The sequence below is a fragment of the Centruroides vittatus genome, unplaced genomic scaffold, assembly GCF_030686945.1.
Source record: "Centruroides vittatus isolate TY-2023 unplaced genomic scaffold, ASM3068694v2 contig_782, whole genome shotgun sequence".
In the NCBI taxonomy this organism is placed as follows: Eukaryota; Metazoa; Arthropoda; class Arachnida; order Scorpiones; family Buthidae; genus Centruroides; species Centruroides vittatus.
The window spans coordinates 515,166-537,894 of NW_027122503.1; the positions used below are offsets into that span (position 1 = coordinate 515,166).

Here is a 22,729-nt window from a genome sequence, read left to right on the forward strand (position 1 = left end):
CTTTATAATATCTATGGTTCTTTGTAATAAAGTTTCAGTTTTACTTGCTTCAGTATTCTCTATTCTTATCTTATTTGTTAACTATTTTCTAATCCTAAATATCTCCAGTTCTGTTAACCTACCCAAGCAAAATACTACTGTGATCAAAAAGTATCAGGAATGGTTCATTTAAACTGCACATGTGGAAGGGTACACTGTCATTTTTTTTTTTTGTCATTTGGTATGACTTTCATTACTAATAGCAGCAATTCATGTCACCACCTGTTTTCATTCACAACTAAACACGTTTCAGTGCGTACAAAATTTTTGCGTCTGAGAGTTTTCAAAATGTCAAGCGTAATTGAACAAAGAAAGTGCATTAAATTTTGTTTTCATAATGGAATTACAGCTACAAAAATATTGGTAATGTTGCAAAAAGCCTTTGGTAACAATAGTTTATTAAAAACAAGAATTTTTGAATGGTATAAGATGTTCAAGGAAGGCAGAGAGTGAGTCAAAGATGAATCATGTTCTGGTAGACATGTGCCATAAAAGCATAAATCCTTTAAATAATTTCATATAAATAAGGTTATCTCAAGTTCTCATCATTTTTGTTTCAGGATATTGTGGGGGATGATTCTTACAATAAGCAACAATGTAAATTCATTGTATAAATATATTTAATTTTTATCTTCAAATATAGGTAATGACAAAAATTAACCCTTTCCTGGCTGGGGTACTGTTCTGTTGTAACCCTAATTCTTAAGCAAATCGGCCAGGGTACTGATTCATTGTTACTCTGGTCAAATATTGATAAATTTTACAAAAATCAATAACAGATGTCAGCACTTGACGGCATCGTCTTGTCTATCGTCTGTTTCACATATTTTTGTCCAGGTGGTGTTTTGTTGAGTTAAAAAATTTTAATTAATGGTTTTTTTTTCTTAATTTTTCACTTCCTGGTAATTTTTTATTTCATTTTTAGCATATTTATGCAATAATATTTCTATAATAAGTTCATTAATGCTATATTAAGTTTACTCAGTTATTATACATCAATGTGTTATAAATATTCAAGTTGTGACCTTCAGTTCTGATATTTTATATATTTTTTTAATTTTTAGTTTCTATTTTAATTGAAAATATCAACAAATGTTACATGTATTGCTACTGGTAATCATATATTTATTACGAAAATATATAATCTCATTTAATATGTATATTAAATGAGATTATATATTATTAAAGTACATTAGTTAATTATATTAGTTGATAGCAGAATAAAGTTTTGATTTCAAAAAAATGTTTGATATAATGTGCCATAATTTCACAACAAATAAACATACATGCATAAGTGTTATATCCAATTGTACAAAACAATATTCTACATCGTTCTGGCCCAGAGCCAATAAGAATGAAGTTACCAGATAATGTTAAATCTGACAAAAAGTAACAAATTTTCAAGTTTAAATGTCAGTTATGATATATTATATTTTTTTTTCTCAAATTTTTCAAATAAAATTTATTGAAAAAGGTGGTATTTAAAACTAATTATATTGATAAATATATTTGATTTTTTTCATATGAATAAAATAATAATTTAATTTTTGGTGAATTTTTAAAGTAATATTACCTGATTCACCTATTTTGCCCTTAGCGGTTTTACGAAATAAACGTAAACAAGGGGGCGTGCAAACTGCAGGCTAAGGGTTAATTAATATCTACTTCAACTGATAAACAACATGTTGCTCAAGTCTGAGATTTGTTGCTTAACAACTGTCATTTAACAATTACTAACATTATTGAACATTTTCCAGTATCATTTGGATCTTGTCAAGCAATTTTAAAAGATCATTTGGGCTTGTGGGACACTGCTTATCGAGTCATCCCAAATATGTTGAATTTTTTCCAAAAATATGTTTGAATGGCCAAGAAAATGCTTTTTTGAGGTAAATCATTTTAAAACACATCATTATCAGTAATAAAACATGGATCTATGATTTTGACATCAAAACAGAATGACAATCGAGTGTTTGGCACTCAAAAGACCAAAAAGACCACATCAAAGTCAGTCAAAAATGAAGGTCATGTTGACTGTTTTCTTGAATTGTTGTGATGTTATGCACCACAAATTCCTTCTGACTGGTGAAACTGTCAACAAAGATCATTATTTGAGCAATTTGTGTTTGTTACGTGAAGCAGTTCATAGAAAATGACCTGATTTGTGGCAAGAAAACTTGAGGATTTTGCACCACAATAATGCATCTGTTCACAATGCTCTTGTTGTTCTTGAATTTTAGGCCAAAAATTTAATAAATTTGATTCTGCAAGTTTCACATTCACCCAATATTGCACCATGTGAGTTTTTCCTGTTTTCTAGAGTAAAATTTCCACTTCATGGTCTCTGCTTTGAGTAATCAATGTATAAAACAAAATTCACTGTGAGTTTTGAAAGGGTTTCAGTACTCTGAAGGAGACAAAATAAATTTTGATGAATATATTCAAATCTTGCATTTTATTGAACCATTCCCGATACTTTTTGATCAAAAGGAACTTATCACAACTTATCTAAGAAGCAATTGAAACTTTCTAAAATGACTTTGGATGACTACATTAATGTTAATAGTAATTTACCTTTCTCAAAAGAATTAACAACTGAAGACCTTTCAGTGGAATACAATAACTAATACATTTAATAGTAATGATGAACTTGTTACTGAATCAGAAAGTATTCTGATTCATATGAAAGTAATGACTCCAACCTGTGTGTGTGATTTGTTCAGTGATTTCATATGATTATTATTTATATAAAAGATTCAATTGCTATATAGAAGTTATCATATACAATAATATATAAGCCTATAACATATAATTTGTATATTTTTGTTTTGAGTTTTATTCAAACAACATTCAATAGGCCTACTTAACTTTTACTTTCCTGGCTCTGTTATACATAACAGAGGGAAAATACAGTAATTGGTCAAAAAATGACCCCTTAAGATTTTTGGACAGGGAACCTTGAAATGTCCAGAAATGCAAAAAATTTCAGGGTTTTTTCTGTATGTATGGATGTTAGTGTGGGTGGCACAAATTTGTTCACCTTCTTTGAAGCTTAATAACTCCTGTTCTTTTTGTCAAGAATTTCTGAAATTTTACAGGGAAGTTTGTGTAGTAGGAGAATTGATGCTATAGAGCTAATGGAAGGAACGGCAAAAGTAGATTGAGGCGCCTCTAGCGGCGACACCGGGTAACAGAATCGGGCTACAAAGGCAGCACCAGTGTTGTTTCACCTAGTACTTTTGTACTAATCTAATACCTTTTTACTTGTTCCAGTACCAAGATACCCAACACCATTTTCCTAGTACTATTTATGAAATCCTAATATCTTTCCTTTCAATTTAGTACCTTTCAAAACATTCATTTTAATTCTATATTTCTATATTTTTCTACTTTACTTTGGCAGTAAATAGATGTTTTTATTGCTTCCTCATTCAAGTGCAGCAGTTAAACGTATTTTTTTGCAATTAAATTTAATAAAAATTAAACTACAAAATCGAGTTCTTAAAAGCAACAATGATAAAATGTTACACTTGGAAACCATCATCTGCTTCAACCATACCAAAACATTCTAGTGAGGAAGATTCTGATGACGACGATCTTACCAGTGATTTTTCAATGTGATAATTTTAAAGTTCAGTACTTCATGTTCATTACTTTTGTTTCATCATTTTGTTCATTTGATTGTTGTTGAGGAATAATAGCATTCTTGCAACATATGAATTTATCCTGTATGAATTTTGTATGTTACATATAAAACTAATTATATTTTAATAAATCGAAATTTGATAAATTCTAAATTTATATATTATTTATAAGTATATATTTAATAATATATAATATATACATACATTCTGCAGTTTAAGGTCAAAGTAATGCCTGCATTAGTCAATACAGTCACTTCTTGACTTACGACGGGGTTCGGTTCCGCAAATTCGGACGTAAGTCGAAATGGTCATAAGTCAAGAAGTGGCTGTACTTCAATAAAACAGTTAGCCATCTTACACAAGCACACGCGAAGGTAACTAACTACACAACAAAACTAAAGATGATACAATCAATCGCCAAAAGCGTGCAAGATATATATGTATATGATATATATTCCACAAAACCTATAAAAAATTTATACATTTTAAAAATTTTTTAATGAAATTTTTCGTCATAAGTGCGAATGGTCGTAACTCAAGAAGTGTCTGTAGATCATTGGGACTGAGCAGTATTAATATTCTTATATTTATTATACTCTTAATTTTGTACAATTTAAAGGGTGGTGTGGAAGAAGTAAACTATATATCTATTTCATGGTAAATAATGAAATTTGTAACTAGCCATATATATAAAGGAACTTCAATAAGGACCATAGCAATAGCTAATAGTATTGTATTAATAGGGAAATTCCTATCCTTATTTCCTCAAAATACTAATTTTGCTTCTTACTCCTTTCTTCCAGATCTCGTAAATTCAAATATCACATCATACGCCAATTAATATCTGTCAGATTAACAAAATAACATAAAAAAAGAAAATTACTGAACTTTACATTAGAGAACTGAATTTAAAATAGAGCCAACTAAGGTTAACAAGAGATTGGAGATTGATTAGAATGCAACACATCATTATGTAATTAACCTCAGGAATTAAATTGCAGCCAGCCATTTCTTTTTCGTCTCAGGGTAGGCCTATTATTCATGCGGGAACGAATAAAACTTTGTACTTGGCGGCTCAGTAATATAGGTAACACTACAACCGACCACACAACAGTTATTTTTTGAAGTTTTGTTGGCAGAAAGCTGTTTTTCATTATCGCAGGCAGAAAACAAGCACCGCGTCTCAGTACGTATCTAACCCAAAGACGCTCGTGTTTTCCCGAAAAAGTTTCTTTTGCCTGCGTACAGGTGGCGCTCAACGCAGTTCCACTAGCTCTATTACATTTTGTAAGTTGAGGGTTGGGGAGATAAAGGGGGTTGTGTCATATCTTGAGTAGAGTCAAACTTAATAATGATTTTACTCATTATTAACATTTAAAATTTTTATAAAGTCCCTACCTTCCCTACCATCCCTACCTTCAAAACCAAATTTTTTGCCATTTTATAATAATTAAAAATATAAAAAGTTCTTAAAATATCATAATAGATGGAACCACCAAATGTTGCTGGGAAAGTTAAGCAACCAATTGCTGGATTTTTTAGTTGAATTCACTTACTAAATTTCTGACTATGCTACTGGGATTTACACGTAATAATTTTTATAATAAAATACTCTTTAATATTGACTTTATTATTTTCTTAAGAGTTCATATTTATACTTATTGTACTTTGCATTTACATAATTATACATTTTAAAGGCTATTTTAATCTTACCTTCTGTAAATTGATATACACGATAATTTCCTTCATCATCACATCTTTTTAATTCTCCATCTTTTTCTTTGGAATATAAAGCACTTCTAAAAATATCTTTGCATTTTATTTGATTCCCAGATCTTTTCATCCTTAGCCAAGCCTAAAATAAAATTTAAATTATCAGTATCTAACATATTTAAATGAAAATTAATATATACAACTGAAATATCATAATATCATAATCTGCAGTTGTCATTTCACAAATTTTTTTGATAACATTGCAGGTATTTTTATAAATGAACATAATCAATATAACAAAATTTTGTTGGAAAATATATTTGAAATATCATTATTCATGGGAACAATGCCTATTGGAGTCTGATGTCATTTGCACTATCCTTTTCCACCTCTTTCTATCAAGAGCACAGCTCTTGAATACTATTCCTACACCATTCTTTCACATCATCTATCCATTCTATGTGTGCCTGCCTCTTTTATTGTTCCTTCCATGATTTGAAATATAAAATATACTATATATAATGGAACAGAATGTACAGGTAATTGCCTATTTACTTTATGTTGATTTGAATTGTTTTGCTATACCATCAATAATTATTTGGGGAATAGATTTTTGTATAATGTAGTTATAGTCCAACATAACATCACTTTGTATGCCATAAAAACATAAATCCTATAAATAATTTCATATAAATGAGGTTATTTCAAGTTCTCATCATTTTTGTTTCAGGATATTGTGGGGGATGATTCTTACAATAAGCAACAATGTAAATTCATCTTATAAATAAATTTCATATTAGACAGCCACAAGCTACTACTACCTATAAAGCTATTTAACAATGCACTTGGTATCATTTGAAATTAATCAGAAAGCATTATAGAAATGATACCAATATAACATAGTATTATGTCAGAAATAATATCACTTGAGATCCCTTCATGGCACTAATTAAATGATTACAAGTGTAAAGCCAAGTTATTTTCCTCATTTGAAATTGCCTAAAAATTACTTGACATGATATCACTTGATATCATTTGAAAATGACAAAATGATATTTTTACTAGGATTTATATTGCTTTTAATGTTTACTACATCTATACTGAAATTTATAATTCTTTATAAGAACTAAAATTTTTTATATATACTGATTATCCAGTAAAATAAGATAATTTACTAAATAAAAACAAAAACAAATGTTTTCAACAATTTTAAATCATCATTATCAGGTTGAAAAGCAGTCAAACATATATGAAAATTTGAGCATCACTTTAAATAAAATTAAATTATTTTATTGGAAGAAAGCACAATTGTCATCCATTTATGTCAAACATCTGTGAAATTGGACTTCTAATGCAATGTATATCAAGAGGCCTTTTTCCAACATCCACATATACACCTCTCTACAGAACATTAGGTGTGACTATGCAGATGCGAGTGAATTTTCCGAGCAAACGAGAATATATGGCGAGAAGAGGTAATGATGTTTCACACACACTGTTTCTCGCTCTCGTCTATGTGGTCATAATAAATAAGAGTGAGAAACAGAAAGCGTGAAAAGTCATCACCTCTTCTTGCAACATATTCTCACTTGTGTCTACATCATTACTTCCTTACTATGTAGAGTAAGAAGTATGTGTCTTAAAAAGCCACATTACAAGTCAGATATCACATGTACTCTTTGTTAAATACAGTAAAACCTGTTTATGGCAACCACCCACGGTTCCTTCAAAAAGTGGTCTTTTTGACAGGTGGTTGTCCAATACAGGTGGTGCTGTAATACTGTATTTCTGTACATATTGTGCACACTTTTTAGCCATTATATTAAACAAAGCTCAAGGTGAGCAAAAATACACAAATTTTTTCAATGATAGAGCTATATTGGTATTGTATTTTATTCTTATTGGATAACTCCGAGTAGTCCTGATTTTATAAGACAGATTTAATACCAATATTTTAAAGATTAATACAGCATTTGCATTTTCTCAACTATAATGTACATATATTTTCCGACTTAATTAATTCAACTTGGTTCTTTTTGTTCACTCCTCAGTTACGTGTATTACGTCAACGATATACAAGCGCCCATCACTTTGGTTTTGGTTTTCGTTAGTTTAATCTTATTTTAAGTTTAAAAATACTGTATTTTTTTAAATATTTAATATTTTATTAAGTACAATAAGAAAAATTATTAATTAATAATAAAATGATTTTATTATTTTTTCTCATAATACGATTTCATTACATTCCACGATTGCGGAATCGAAAAAGGAAGGTTGCCTGTAAAACTGATTTTTGCATTAAAGCGTTTATTGTTTTTTGAATATTTTGCGTGCGAAAATTATTTTTCTAAAAATATCATGGAAATAAGGTAGGTTGAAACAGAAACTATTTATCGCACATGTACTGTATATGAGTGTAAAAAAATAATAATAAATAAAATACATTTTATCAAATGATGAGATCAGCCGATTAATTGTATCGTGTACAATATTTTATACACCCAAGAAAAATACTGTAGATCTATGGTAAAATAAATTTCGTTTTCCCACAGTTAAACTTCATGGTTGATTGCTGTTGTAATAAACCATTTACACTTTCTCTGATAACTTTAACACGATCTTCTAATGACAGCACTTGGCATTTCTTTCGTTTTTCGGACAATTTCAAACAAACTGAAATGAATTTTCTTTGTTGCTAGACTAATTCATTAACACCTGCACCTAATTTCAAGGGTGGGAGAAGTGCCTGAGTGGGTTCGAACAACAGTTTAGACTAATTCATTATATTAAGAGGGGGAAATGTTGTTGAGATGAGTTCGAACAATAGTTTAGACCGGATATATTCGCGGAAGTGGTCGCTTGTTATAGTTGCTGTATGTTGTTTCGGACCAAAAATCGATGCCCGCGGTCGCATTACACAGGTGGTCATTTAATACGGGTAACTTATACAAAGACTATGTATAAAATATTCCTTGCCAGAAATTTTTGCCCGTTTTGACAGGTGCCCGTCGAATGCAGGTGGTCGCCTAAGCAGTTTTCACTGTACTCTTATAAGTTTAGAAAATGAGTTATAAAGTGAAGACCTGAATCTACTCCACATGATCAATGTGAACATTGTAATATTGGCCAATCCATCACTGCTAGATTAAAATTAATTCACCATAAGAGCTTCCAGTTTAGATCATCTTAATTAAGAGCTTAAATGTTCCAGATTAGAATGTGAAGGATGTGGAGCACATCCTTCACATTCTAAGCCAGAATATTTTCTCCCTGACATTGAAAATCTGATACAAGGAATAGATGAGACTCACAAGGAAATTTTTAGGTGAAAAATACCTTCAGAACAACACCTTTCCTCCTGAAAATAAATCTATTTCGGCTGCTATCTAAGCCTTCAAGAAATGGTTATCCAACAATAATGAAACGAAACACATACATGGAGGGCATACATAAATATCAATGACATAAAACGCACAATGGTACCCATGGGATTCTTGGATAAGCTACACAAAAAGGGGTCATCCATTTTACCAATACTCCACTAGCTTTCAAGTTACAAATGCTCTACCTCACGGTTTGATACATTTGCCAAAATCCATGAGCCAGACACCTATGTCTAGTGGTGGACAAATCTGTTTTCCTTTCCATAAAAATCTAGCAATTTGCTCAATTTTCCTGGCAACATTTGGTGGTGCCATCTGTTATCATATTTTAATTTAAAAACTTTTTATATTTTTAACTATTATAAAATATCAAAAAACTTAATTCTGAGGATAGGTGGGTTTTGTAAAAAATTGTAAATGCTAATAACGAGTAACATCATCATTAAGTCTGACCCTACTGAAGATACATACGATCTCATTATCTTCCCACCCCTCAATCTTTAATCATCAAAATTTAATAGCATCAATCCTTCTAATAAATAAAACCTCCCTGAAAAATTTCAGAAATTTTCACAAAAAGCACAGGAGTTATTAAGCTTCAAAGAGAGTGAATAAAATAGTGACCCCCCCCACACACACACACTAACATTCATATATACAGAGAAAAACTCCAAATTTGTTTACATTTCTTGATGTTTCAAAGTGTCCTGAATCCAAAAATGTAAACATCTTGGGGGGGGTCATTTTTTGACTGATCACCATAGTTTCCCTCAGTTATATATAACAGCCAAGAAAGTAAAAATTGAGAGAATACTCAATCAATTCCTTACCTCTATCACCCCTACAATGCTGCATGATGTTTGAGATACAGTTCTATCCTGAAATCCAGAAGTGCAGCATCACTGATGGTGCACACTTTGAATACTGTGCACAGTAGACTACTTGGCAGATTAGTTGCACTGTGCTATATGAACATTGCATTATGTCTCTGTTGTATTGTGCATAAATGTTTACTACTTTCTTAGTCTTTTCTGCACTCTTTCCTATCCTATAAGTGTTTCTGCTGAATCAAGTATTTTTTTTGTATTAATTAAGCAACACGTTTTCATTTTGTATCTGAACTTTTTTGTCTATCTCTAGTTTGAATTAGTTTTCTTCAGTTTTGTATTATGCCATTAGGGACACTAAAATCACGTTCAGTGGACTGTGCATAGTCACTTTCCTATAGATGCCAATTATTTCTGTGGTGGTACAACAAGTGGTTTAAAAGTTGTATGGGGGGTACAGACTCTCCTGAGACCCTGTATATTTACAGTTATTTAATCAGTATACATAAAACAACTAAAGAATGAATGATGAATCAAAAGCAGAGTTATAATTTACTTATGTTTTCTATCAACTATAACATTTTGTTTTCTGTACAAAATTTGCTTCTATTTAGACATTTCATGTCAGTGAGTTAGTGTGATAAATGCAACTTTATTAAATTATATATCCATTTATACTTAAAGTACAATTTATTCAGTAATTTTTATACACATTGTTTCATATTGAAAATATTCTATACTTCACTATTTTCATTGTTTAAATACAAACTAAATAAATAATTGATCAATTCTAAAATTTATGATAATTCCTTACTTACCAGATAAACTTCTAGACAGCAATCAGCACTGTCATCATTGTTATGCTTTCGATTATCTGGCCAATATATTTGAAATATTCCAATGGATCTATTTTTCCATTTTAATTTATTTTTGAAACTTCCTTTATCTAGAGATGGTATTAAAAAATCTTCTAGGAAGTAAACCTATTTAAAAAAAATTTGTAAATAAATATAGTAAAAATTACAGTTAAACAAAAGCAGATTTGTATTTTACATATGAATAATTTGGCAGAAACATATTGATGAAATTAAATATTTATTTCCAGAAACATAAAAAAAATTTTTTTATAATTTATTCTAAATTTTTATTTTTATTCAACATACTGTAATAGTAATTTTTATTTGTTTTAACAATTTCATCATTGTTCTTAATAACGTTGGATTTTCTTTGCATTGTAACTAATACAAAAATATATTTATGTTATTTTAAACTTTTCTAAAATTTAATTTTTTTTAATGATCTTTTCACAATTATGCACACATAGTGTGACAAGATGCTTAAAGGCTAAAAAGTGGAGAGAGAAAAAGGAAAACATAATTATATAAGTCAGTAACCGATTAGTTTTTATCACAAGTGCAATATGTAATAAATCTGCATTGGTCTCACTGATTGACTCAGATTTCTTACAGAAAACATATTTACCGATGTGTTTGAAAATAAATATGTAGTCTTTGTGGACTAGAACTTTCTGCACCCAAATTATAATAATATAAAGATATCCTAGATAAAAACAATTACAATGTACATAAATAAAAAGAATAAATAAGCATGAACAAATAAATAATACAGACATAATAAAAATAATAATACAATTGGTGGTAAAACATTCCAAAGTAAAAATGTGATGAAAAGAATATAAAATGTAAAAGCTGTAGAATAAAATAGAATTCTATAAGCTGACAATGCACTAAATACTAAAATAATAAGAAAATAAAAAGTACAAAATGAGAAAGAGGATGAAAATAAGTAAAAATGATTAAAAAATAAAGTAAAAATTTTAACTGTAGATGCTATACACCAAATGTTTACAATACTGCTTCAAATACTGTATATCACAATAAAGGATATGTTCAATGAAGTCCGAACTACGAATACCTCTAAAAAAGTATTTCTTGATATGTTTAGTCTATAATTAAGAGTGAAAAGGCATGATTTATTTATTGTTCTATGAGGAAGGAAGGAGTCTTAGTTGTGTGTCCACCCCATAATACTGTCACAAGAAGGAAACTTTTCTTTACCTTTTGTCTTTCCAACGGGAATTCATTTCAAGATTGTTCATTTTGCCTGACACAGCTAGTCAGCAAAATAGTGTGTAGCGTTGTTTTGCCAACTAGCCCTGTTATTTTTTCATTACCAATGTTATAGCGATGCAACAATGTATCGCTAGCCTTGAAGTTTATGTTAGCAATGTTTCAAACTGGACTTGAGTTTCCATACTGACTTAACTTCAATGTCAAAAATTTCTTCTCGTCTGGTTTTCTTTCTTTTGTTCCTCAACTGCCAGCAGACGCCACTCACATCTATTTACTGGGCACATGCCGACCTCCCTCCTCGTCAGCACGGAGGCTTTAGAACGTTCGAACCGCTTCGCATAATCGTAAAGCGATATAAATCGGAGAAAAGGCCAACAGGCTAAAATCTCCATATAAACTGGAATAAAGAAGAACTGCCAGCAGACGAACCTCCACTCTCCATAAAACGCCCTCTCTTGTCCGATTTCCTTATTTTCCGAATCTGAAAACATCGTACAAACTCTCGAGCAGGAATATGTATCAAATGCCTGTTTATAAATACTCATCACTCAAAAGAATAAAAAAATTTATAATCATATACAGTTAAACCTCGATAACTCGCTCGTTTTTGCCCATAAAATGAAACGGTTTGGGGATTTCATTATCGTATCAAACCTTTATGCCAAAATTCATCAAAATCGGTGGAGATATGGATGTAGCTTTTATTTTACTCTTTTCGCTCTGTGGGCACTAAGAGGGCCTCTTTTAGCAAGCCCATTAGGTGTTCGGCCAAGCCCACAATGGGGTGGTCGGGTGGTGAGGGATAGGGCCCGACTTATTGGAATGGTCTACCCCTAAAAAATTTCTGGGGATTTTTCGATCCGTCGGGATTTGATCCCGGTCTTCCAGAGCGTTAGGCTGCCTCGGCCATCCGGCCGTCTTTATGATCGGTTCTTCACCATAGTCACGAAAATCATCGATCACACAATATTGAAGAAATATGTGTCACTGGCGTTATCGGTAACTTTTCAGTAAATGATTAAATTACCGGTAATGAAATATCGCTCTTCGCTACTGACATCCAAAAACGTAAAATTTATACGACATCGTAGAATTTTTTTCTTCTGAAAAGTTAATTTTGAGGGGTCGGATGATTTTATAAAATATGTAAATGCTATTAACCAGTACAATCTTCATTAAGTCCGACCCTAGTTGAGATATGACACACGACTCTCATATAGCCTATCTCCTCACTCCTCGATTTTAATCACCAAAATTTAATAGCATCAATCCCCTAATAAACAAACTTAGCTGCAAAATTTCGGAAATTTTCGAAAAGCACGGGAGTTATCAAGCATCAAAGTGAATGAACAAAATCGTGCCTTCCACCCACTCACACACATCCACAGGGCTGGATTTACATAAGGACATTTGGGGCTGGTGCCCAGGGCCCCCACAAAACTATGTTTAAACATAATTTTTTTTACTACTACTGCGACAGCCTAGTGTGGCCTAATCATGAGGGCCACAGGCAAAGAAAACCAAACCCGGAAAAAAACCGATGAAACATCAGAAAATTTCGGGAAAGAAATTTTACATAGGTATTTTTCAATTAAATTAAAATAATTAGTTTTACACAATAAAATATATGTATGTTTACAATAACCTTTTTAAAATGAAATTTACAACTTCCTAGTTGAAATCTAGTTGAAAGTACAGTATTTTGTATAAATTTTCTAAATCATCAAATTTGCCTACTCTTAAAGGTGGGCCCCACCGAATTTGTGCCCAGGGCCCCTGCATTGGTAAATCCGGCCCTGCACATCCATTACACTAACATCAATACACACAGGAAAAAACCAATTTTTTTTCATTCTTCGACATTTCAAGGTCCTACGAGTCCAAGTGGGAAAATATTGGAGTGTCGTTTTTTGACCGATCGCCATACTGTTGTATATAACAGAGCAAGGAAAATGATGTTTATAAAGTGATGATAAACTTCCTTTTAGCTTTTAACTAACAAGTGAGACAATTCCGATAAGTTTTTAAACGCAGTTGGTTTTTGATTTACTTGGTTACGGCAAAAGCGGCACATGGGCGATCTGCCGGGAAAAAAACGGATTTCCTTTTTAATTAAACCTCTGTTTCTATTTAGATTTATCGTAAAAATCAAAACCGTGGTTCCGTAACCGAGACTGACTCGTTTCTACTGCTGGGCCGTGATTTAACAAGTGATTGAACCGATCAGAAACAAAGCAAGCAATGTTTCAATTTCACTTTTAAAACACAAAATCCCGACATTCTGACGAATTTCTCTCTAGCTGAGACGCCACTCCTCTTTTGTAACTATTTCCATTTTATTATTTGTACCGCAAATTCCCCGGGCCTGCTTTAATTTCTCCTGAATTTTGTGTAATCGAACATATTATGCAACCTGGAACACTGACGCTAAAAATCAAATTTTCAGAGTTCAACAGATTTTTTTTATTTACAAATTAAACTTTTTTGTTTAATTTATAATTTAATCATCAATTTTGCTCCTCTTCTTTGCTGTTGTATACAATGATGTTCTTTTGACAAATTCCTATCATTTAATTGCGTGTAAGATAGTTCGTGGATCCTTCTGAAATTGCATAGCTTTTAAAAGTCATTTCTTCAAATATTTTCTTGCTGACAGTCTATTCCTGTGATTAATAAGTGGGCTTATTAGTGGCATACAAATTTGTTCTTATATTACGAAAGAAGTCTAAACAGGGAGAAAGAGAGTAGACAATGTTCCAACCCCTTTCCTCCTCGTCGTGTAAGCTAGATTAATTGTACATTTTGTGACTTCCCCTCCTATGTTACAGTTTTTATACCATAATGTAGGATGGGAAGTCACAAAAAGTACAATTAATGTAACCTGAAACGATTTTGAACCCTATTACGTGCGAAGCGTTTAAAAGATTACTGATTCCTTTATTTATAGGAACGAGTGTACTACATAATCGAGTTTTTAAACCGTAATTTAGGAGTTGGAAAAATAATCAAATTTAAGCATCTGCAACCACCTGTCTAACTGAATTCTATTTTGAATGCATGATTTACCTAATGCAGCAAAACAGTTTTCCTTAAAGCCAAATAAATTTATCTTTGGTGTTTCTGGTGAAATTTTAAAATGTAATTACTTTAAAACTGCAAAGCTCTTCTAAATTCTGTAAATGATGTAAAAAATTTTACATGAAATTTGAATTTTTTTTAATTATAAAGCTTCACTAATGACTTAAGTTTATAAGATGCGTATTTTACAATTTCTTCACTATTTTTTGTAGTCCTTTGCAACACAACCTAAAATAAACAAAGTAAAATGTAGACTAATTGTTTTAAGATGATAATTTTACCAGAATGAGAATGCTAGAGCTGCTTTTTATAACATGTTATACACAAAAACGTAATTTCATTTCAGTATAAGTATCCCTATAATTTATATTTTATTTTATTGCACTTAATACGAAAATATTTCAATAACTAGATTTACTTACTGATGTTAATGTAAACAATTTTTCGAGGATAAAAATTCGCATTTATTACAGCAAAAGAAAATCAAGAATGCATTCTAAATTTAATATCTAAAGTTTAATTATTTATTTATTTAATTTCGCTCCTAGAGATGACGTCACTGAAATTATCGCCCGTTTATACTGTAAAATAGGCGTCCTGTATTATACACTGATGACCGATCAAAATGCAACACCATAGTTCAAAATGGTATTGCATTTTGACTCGGTCATCAGTGTATAATACAGGACGCCTATTTTACAGTATAAACGGGCGATAATTTCAGTGACGTCATCTCTAGGAGCGAAATTAAATAAATAAATAATTGCAAAATGCAACACCATAGTCCAAAATGGTACTGCATTTTACTTGGCAAGCAGTGTACATTGTATTTGGTACTGATTAAACTGTTTAAATTACTCATTTTATTTCAGAAGTTTAAGTTTTTATTATTTTGAACTATTCTATGAAACTGTTTGAGCCAGGTTAAGAGGATTAGGCCGAGAAAAACCATCTCTCCGTTTATATGTAATAAAATCTGGCCTAATGTTTGTGTGTTTTTTATTCTATTCTGTATAAAACTGTGAAAATCAAATTATTATTACGTAGACAGACCATTCAATTACAATCCAACAGGGGACACGTTCAGAATCAATGAAATTGGGATCTAAAACAGACTGAACTTTGGTTATTTTTTGAAATTTATTTATTGATTCATTTCTAAATTGGTGATCATGTTAATACAATTGGTTTATTCAAAGATTGATTTTATAATCAATAAAAACGGGCAAAAACGAAGACGTCTGGTCATGCTACTTTATAATCAATGCAGTGAAAGATAAATTATAACTTATGAATTACGAGTTATGAGTTATTTCCAACTTAGGAGTTAGCTCGTTGAACTCGTTTCTTAAAAAACATCATTTAAATTTAAGTAGTAGATTAATAGAAAAGAATGGTGATTTTATAAAGAAAAATATTTTGTATTTTGTCGCCCAGTTGACGGTATCCCTTCCAGTCTTTCCATCTGACATAGACCTTTTCTCGCTCTGATTAACTCTTTTCTACTCTTTCGCTGCGCAGACTATAGTTATATTATGCCTAATACGTTATCTACACTCTTCAGACTCTACACTCAAATACAACACAATTTTATTTTAGAAGTAAGGAAATTGATTGGGACTTACAATGAACAGGGTTATTATTCAAATAGTGTTAATATTATCCTTGTGAAATTATTAAATCTAAAAAATAATAATGCTCAATATTTATTTTATTAATCTTAGCACGTTGATCTTAAATCAAAATTAATTTACTTTCATAAAATTTTAATATTTTGTAAGAAATAGAACTTATATAACATGTAACAAGAAAATGATAATCCATTAATTAATAATTTATTAATTATATAATTAATTTATATTATATACAGTTTTTTTGAAATTTATTCATTTTACAAAAATATAAAATATTTTTCTTACCTTGCTATTTTCCTCCATCCTGAAATAAATTAATATTTCATTAAAAAATATTCAAATATTAAATATTTTACAAATGTATACTTATTAAATTTTCCACTTTAGTGTGAAAATAATATAAAAGTATTTATATTTAAAATATTCTTTTTCAGGCTATTATGAATAATTATAAATATAAAATACAATTATATATAATAGCTTGAAAAAGAGGATTTTAAGTATTAATTAATCTTATCAATAACAAAATGTGATGAAATATAATTTAATTTTTTAAGATATTACTTTATCAATTGTTAAAAATATAAAAATGCAGTCATTAAATGTAAGATTCAAATTATTTGCAATTAAGAATTTAGCTCAGCACTGTTTACAGTTTTTAGTTCATTGATCTGAATTAACTGTCAAGGACTTTTGATATAAAGAGAGGATTTCAATGATAAAGCAACTAATTTTCCTCAAAGTTTGAATCTGTTGTATGGTTTGAGTGTTTATATCTTCTAATAATTGGTAATATAATTTACATTGGATTTAAGATAAGAAGCTTTCATATATTCTGAACCTTTTTCCATTTTAAACATATTATTAATTCAAAATTCAAAATTAAATGAATTCAATAAAAACTGACTTCTAAATTTTTAATAAAATTTTTTATTTGTTAATATACTTAACAGATATTTTGCATTAAATAATAAAATTATATATTTGAATAATATCATCACAAGATACATTATAAACAATTAATTATGGGATCAGATTATCTCACATAATAGTGCCAGACTTTATAAACCTACTTACATATCACCTACTACATATTATCAATACTTGGTAGAATATATATTACAAAATATATCATTTTCTTATTTCTGATCTATCTTAATTCATTTTTTTGAATTTTCCAAGCATTGATGATGAAGATAAGATTTCAAAACCTGTTTATTGAAATGAAAATTACTTTATAAAACTTTTCTTGAACGTTTTGTATTAAAAATTTAAAAATCTTTGGAAGTTAACTTCTCAATTCAATTCACAAAAATTGACAATTTAATATGTCAGTTCAGTTGGTTGTGATATGAAATCTCTGAAAGAAACCTGGACATTATATTTAATACTTATTTTTTATGACTTAATTGATATCTATATTCCATTCTAGGAGTTTATTGAATTTACATTATTTTACTATTTTTTCTTTATAACTTTCACCTTTTGTAATCTATGGTATGGTGCTTATTATGAAATCTCTATACCTGGTTATAGGGTTGATTACAAAATAGTCATTGCAGTGTATGCTTATGACTTCCAAATCATTCTATTTTTCCTTACTTTTGATGAAAAATGAAGCTAATTAATCAGGGTTACATAGTCAAATTGATGAACAATACATCAATTTGTCTACAAACAGCAGAATAAAAAATATCCTTTAATATGTATTCTGTCTTATTCATTAAATTGTTTTCTTTAAAATGCAAGTAAATAGATACATGTATATGTATATATATATATATATATATATATATATATCTGTTGTTCTTGTTGGTTCAATAAAATGTTCTTAATTATTAAAATTTGGCTGAATTCACAGAAATTTTAGTTTCATATTTCTTACATATGCACAAAATATATAAGATTATCAATCTTATAAAAGCATTCTTCACAGTTTGAGTCGTAATGATTTGTAATCAATTCAGAGTGTCATAGTCAATGTGTAACTTATGCATTAAATTTTCCATGTCCAGAAGCTGTTTAAGGTATAATCTACATTTATAATTTATATAACAATTTGTGAATTCTATTATGAATTTTTGAAAAATCTTGTGCACTCAATCAATAAGAAAAATAGTTATAATCAATTTTATATTGATTATGTTGTTTTTCATAATTAGTATTTTGTAAATACAAATTATGAAAAATAAATATAACTTTTAAAATTTTAATAATGAATTTACAAATTGAGTTTTTGTATATTTATTCAAATTTGATAAAATAAGTATAAATTATTATATAATCAAAATCTGAATAAATTATTACAATTTCTATTCTGTATTTAAATTTTAAAAAATGATGTAAAAGTTTTAGAAGAGATAAATTGATAGAAATTAATTGAGACGATTTCTTTAACACTTTTATGGGTGGAATAAGGATATTCTCTCACATTCATGAAACAACACACTTCCTACTGATTCACTAATTTATGTTTAAATTTCTAAGAAATTTTATAGATATATAATGGATAATTAAATATAGTCTGTCAAAGGAAATTTAAAGTTTAAAACTTTTTTATTTTTTCAGAAATAACTTTTTATCTAAGAGTTTCTAAATGATTATTACAAATGAAGGTTACAAGTTCAATGATTATAAAACCTCTCTTTTCTTTGCAAGATAGCTTAATTTAAGCATTACCATTTAATTGTAGTCTCGTTTTTATCAATTTAAAAATTATTGTTCTATTATTTTAATAATGTTATAATATTTAAGTTAATGTAATAACTTATTCGATAGAATTATTCTAGAAATTCATAAATTATCTGCCTAATCAATGTAATCTATTACATTAATTAGGCAGATAAATATAATTTACCAAAATTGATTCAAAAAACATATTTTAAGAACTTGCTTAAAGCATGCAATATTTACATCACCTATACTATTTATAAACTGTAAATATTTTACATAGATTATTTGTATATAAACAATATTACTGAACTTTATATATATTAATAGTAGGCCCTAATTGATTAGTAGAATTGTTACAGCATGTGGTATTATTTGCAAATTGAAATAAATAGGTTGCAATAGAGTGTAATTATAATTAACAGGAAAAATAATATTAATTAAACATAATAAATAAAGAATGTATTAATCATAATAAATAAAACTTTTGCCTCCTTATTACAAAACATTAAAGTAAATTTGTAAAATTTTAAAATTATTTTTTCTAATTAAAAACGGAGAAATATAGTGTTATACTGTTTTAAATTTAATAATAATAATAAATTTTAACTGTTATGCAATACATATTTACCTGAAATTTCGGAAAATAATGGTGCGAATTTTAGAGTAACAAAGCAGGATTAAATGATGGAAAGTCATTAAGTGAATGAATATGAAAAATTCCCCCGAATCCATCTTAAACGAAACGAAACAAAAACCTTAGATCACGTGATATGTCGTCGTATGATGTCACAATACTACCGAATGGCACAAGTTTATCAGTAGTGGATAACTGCCTTCCGTTCTCTCCCTATGACTCAACTGGAGTTTAATAAGAAAAAATAAAGCAGAGAATTATTCTTAGATAACATTTATATCCGTTTCTATTTCATTTATTAAATTAGCAATCAATGAATCTATAGAATTTAAATAGCAGTTTAATCTGATTGTTAATTAAAAAAATATTCTGTTTACTATTAACAAAACACAAACAATTCTAGAGTGATGCGTTTTTTAAAATCGAGAACAGCCATTATTATATTTATCATGATTATAATTTTGACAAATTTTCTTATCATTCGCAACTGATATTACATAAATGACAAATAGGTGTACTTAAATTATATATTGATTATTAAAAACAGCTTTAATGTTTGTACTATTATATATACCCGTATATTATATTATTTATATATGAAATTTTTAAAAATTATTTATTGTTTCAATAAGATTATTAGTAAATTTTATGTATAAATTCTGTTTAAAGGATACTTTTTCGTGATAAATTTATTAATTTGTATATGGTAAAAAATTACTTACAATAATATAGACCTATGATTTTTATTTTATGTTCGGTATAATGAACTAATTCCTAAAAAATAACGAGTTGAAATTTAATAAGCTAAGAAGAATTGCTAATTCATTACATTGAAGAAAAACTATAATGAAAGTTTGTTGAAAATAATATATATTGTATGGAAAACGTTGAAAATATATAGTTAAACGTAATGTTATAATGAAAATGTAAAATTTAATAACTCAATCATATCGAAAATAGTTTTTGATGTTCTAATCTATGAGATTAATTATATATATATATAATTATTATTAGTTTATATGTAGTTTTTACTATTAAGTTATGATTGAAACTTGTATTTCCCAATTAGTAGATTAAGGACTTTTTGGGATCTTAAAATTTCTGTCAGAAGCAAGGAAGAGTAATTGCTCCTTCTGAGATTTGCTTTAAAGAAAAAATAATAATTTATAATATTATTTTTTTTCGAATAAAGATAAGGTATTTTGTAAAAATAAATTTATTTTATTAGTAGGGGAGACCGGGGCTAGTTGTCACAGTTTTTAGTCACTTCTAGTTTTAGGGTCTATAATATCAAGTTATTTAGATTTAAGTGAAAATGTGTACACCTACATATCTTGATTTGGTTTATAATAAGTATATGAACATTCAATAATTTTTTGTCATAGTTATTAATTATTTTAGAAACTGTGCCACCCTGTGACAACATACCCCGTCTAGGGGTATGTTGTCGCAGGGTAAGGGGTATATTGTGATAGGGTATATGTAGTCTAAGTTCTCACGTTTCCTGAGTTTATTTTGGTTATGTTAAATTATGCGTAATATGACATTTACTCGTGCCAATTCTATAAAGAAAATAGATTACTAATTTACTATTATTCTGCGAAAGATAAGTAACGCGAATCTTTACATATTGTCTTCAGAGTAACAGTTGTGACAAGCATAATATGGATTTACATCTGTACTGTACAGTACATAGCTCGTAAGACCAAACTCTCACCACAAACCAAACAACGTCTTTTCTTTCTCTTCTGATGAGTCGATCTTAGTGATCCCATTCGATGTGTGACAATTTGTCCCAAATGAACTTCCTTAAAAAATCGGTTCATAGTTTCTAATTTCAAAATAGAAAATTCGATTCCTCGTAATGTATATATACATTAAGGACCCATCTAATAGGAAATACAGTTGTTACTCATTGGCGTAGCCAGGATTTTGTTATGGGAGGGGCCTAGTAGAGGCTGTAATTTTCTGGGAGGGGCACCAGGTTAACTGGGGGGCCGTGCCCACCCATGCCCCTTCCTGGCTACGCCCATGTTGTTACTTACCTTTTACTAATTGCAAATTTTCAAACGGCACTAGACATGATGCATCAAAATTTACGCGATTTGCTGTAAATCTTTTAACCGCTAATTAACAGAAAACAATACAACGGATATTATTCGAATTTTTTAATGAAGTAGGCAAGCGGTAAATGAACCTACTCCTAGATGACGTGACCATTCAGTTTTGATTATATAGGCGATATTTTTGCACTGTGACAACATGCCCCTTGTGACAACTAACCCCGGTTTCGCCTACTGTAGTCCACGAAGTACCTCATTAAAGATTCATGCTGAATCTGTATTATTTGGAAGATTTCATGTCTTTTAGGATAGATCGTATTTTCACATGCTTTTTTTTTTACACCTGTTTATTATTCACTCGTATGAAAATATTATAAATAAAAACAGACTTGTTTAAGGACATGGTTATAGCCTAATAATTCAATTGTTGGTTAATTGATATAAATTGCATATGATTTGTTTTATAATACCTATCCTGCGGGTGTCCTTGGTCGAAACTATATTCAGAGAAAGGCAGGAGCGTGTCCCTCATTAACCAAAAATATATAGAGATATGAGTTTTAAACTCTATCTACGAGAAATAAATTCTACGCATAAACTTTCATTCGACGTACGAAAACACTTGCATACGTCGTTGTTCTATGTAATTTAATGTATAATAGAATAGTGAGAGATCAACAAAAGTAAATTTTGAAAATATTGCACACTATAAAAAACGAATTTTCCTGATTTGTTATACAAGTTAATTACAAGTGTTCATTTAGTTGAAATATATAAAAACCTTCCTGTTAATGACGATAAACATTACTCAAATGAAGCTAAGAAATAAGATATAATTATTAATAGTTTAAAAGGGAATGAATAAAGGACTTGTAAACCAAATAAACAACTGTAATTATAAGTTGATTAGATTAATTCACACCTTAAAAGTAAATGTTTTTATACGAA

At 29.2% G+C, this 22,729-nt stretch overlaps 1 protein-coding gene and 1 long non-coding RNA gene across 4 annotated transcripts in view; one reads left to right on the top strand and one right to left on the bottom strand.

The window, feature by feature from the left end:
• The window catches only part of LOC136981595 (uncharacterized), a 63,008-nt gene that overhangs the window by 36,664 nt on the left and 3,615 nt on the right, over positions 1 to 22,729 (top strand). The window lies entirely within an intron of this gene.
• LOC136981593 (uncharacterized) overlaps positions 1 to 22,729 on the bottom strand; it is a 55,421-nt gene that overhangs the window by 32,454 nt on the left and 238 nt on the right. For 2 of the 3 annotated variants that reach the window (XM_067277917.1, XM_067277915.1), the window contains exons 1-4: positions 19,713 to 19,906; positions 16,697 to 16,715; positions 10,425 to 10,589; positions 5,397 to 5,538 (exon numbers count right to left, since the gene is read on the bottom strand). In XM_067277917.1, the coding sequence (XP_067134018.1) occupies positions 5,397 to 5,538; positions 10,425 to 10,589; positions 16,697 to 16,715; positions 19,713 to 19,816 (430 nt within the window). In that variant the 5' untranslated portion in view covers positions 19,817 to 19,906. Of the gene's footprint in view, positions 1 to 5,396; positions 5,539 to 10,424; positions 10,590 to 16,696; positions 16,716 to 19,712; positions 19,907 to 22,729 lie in introns of those variants that run through there. The other variant, XM_067277916.1, reaches the window with a different exon arrangement.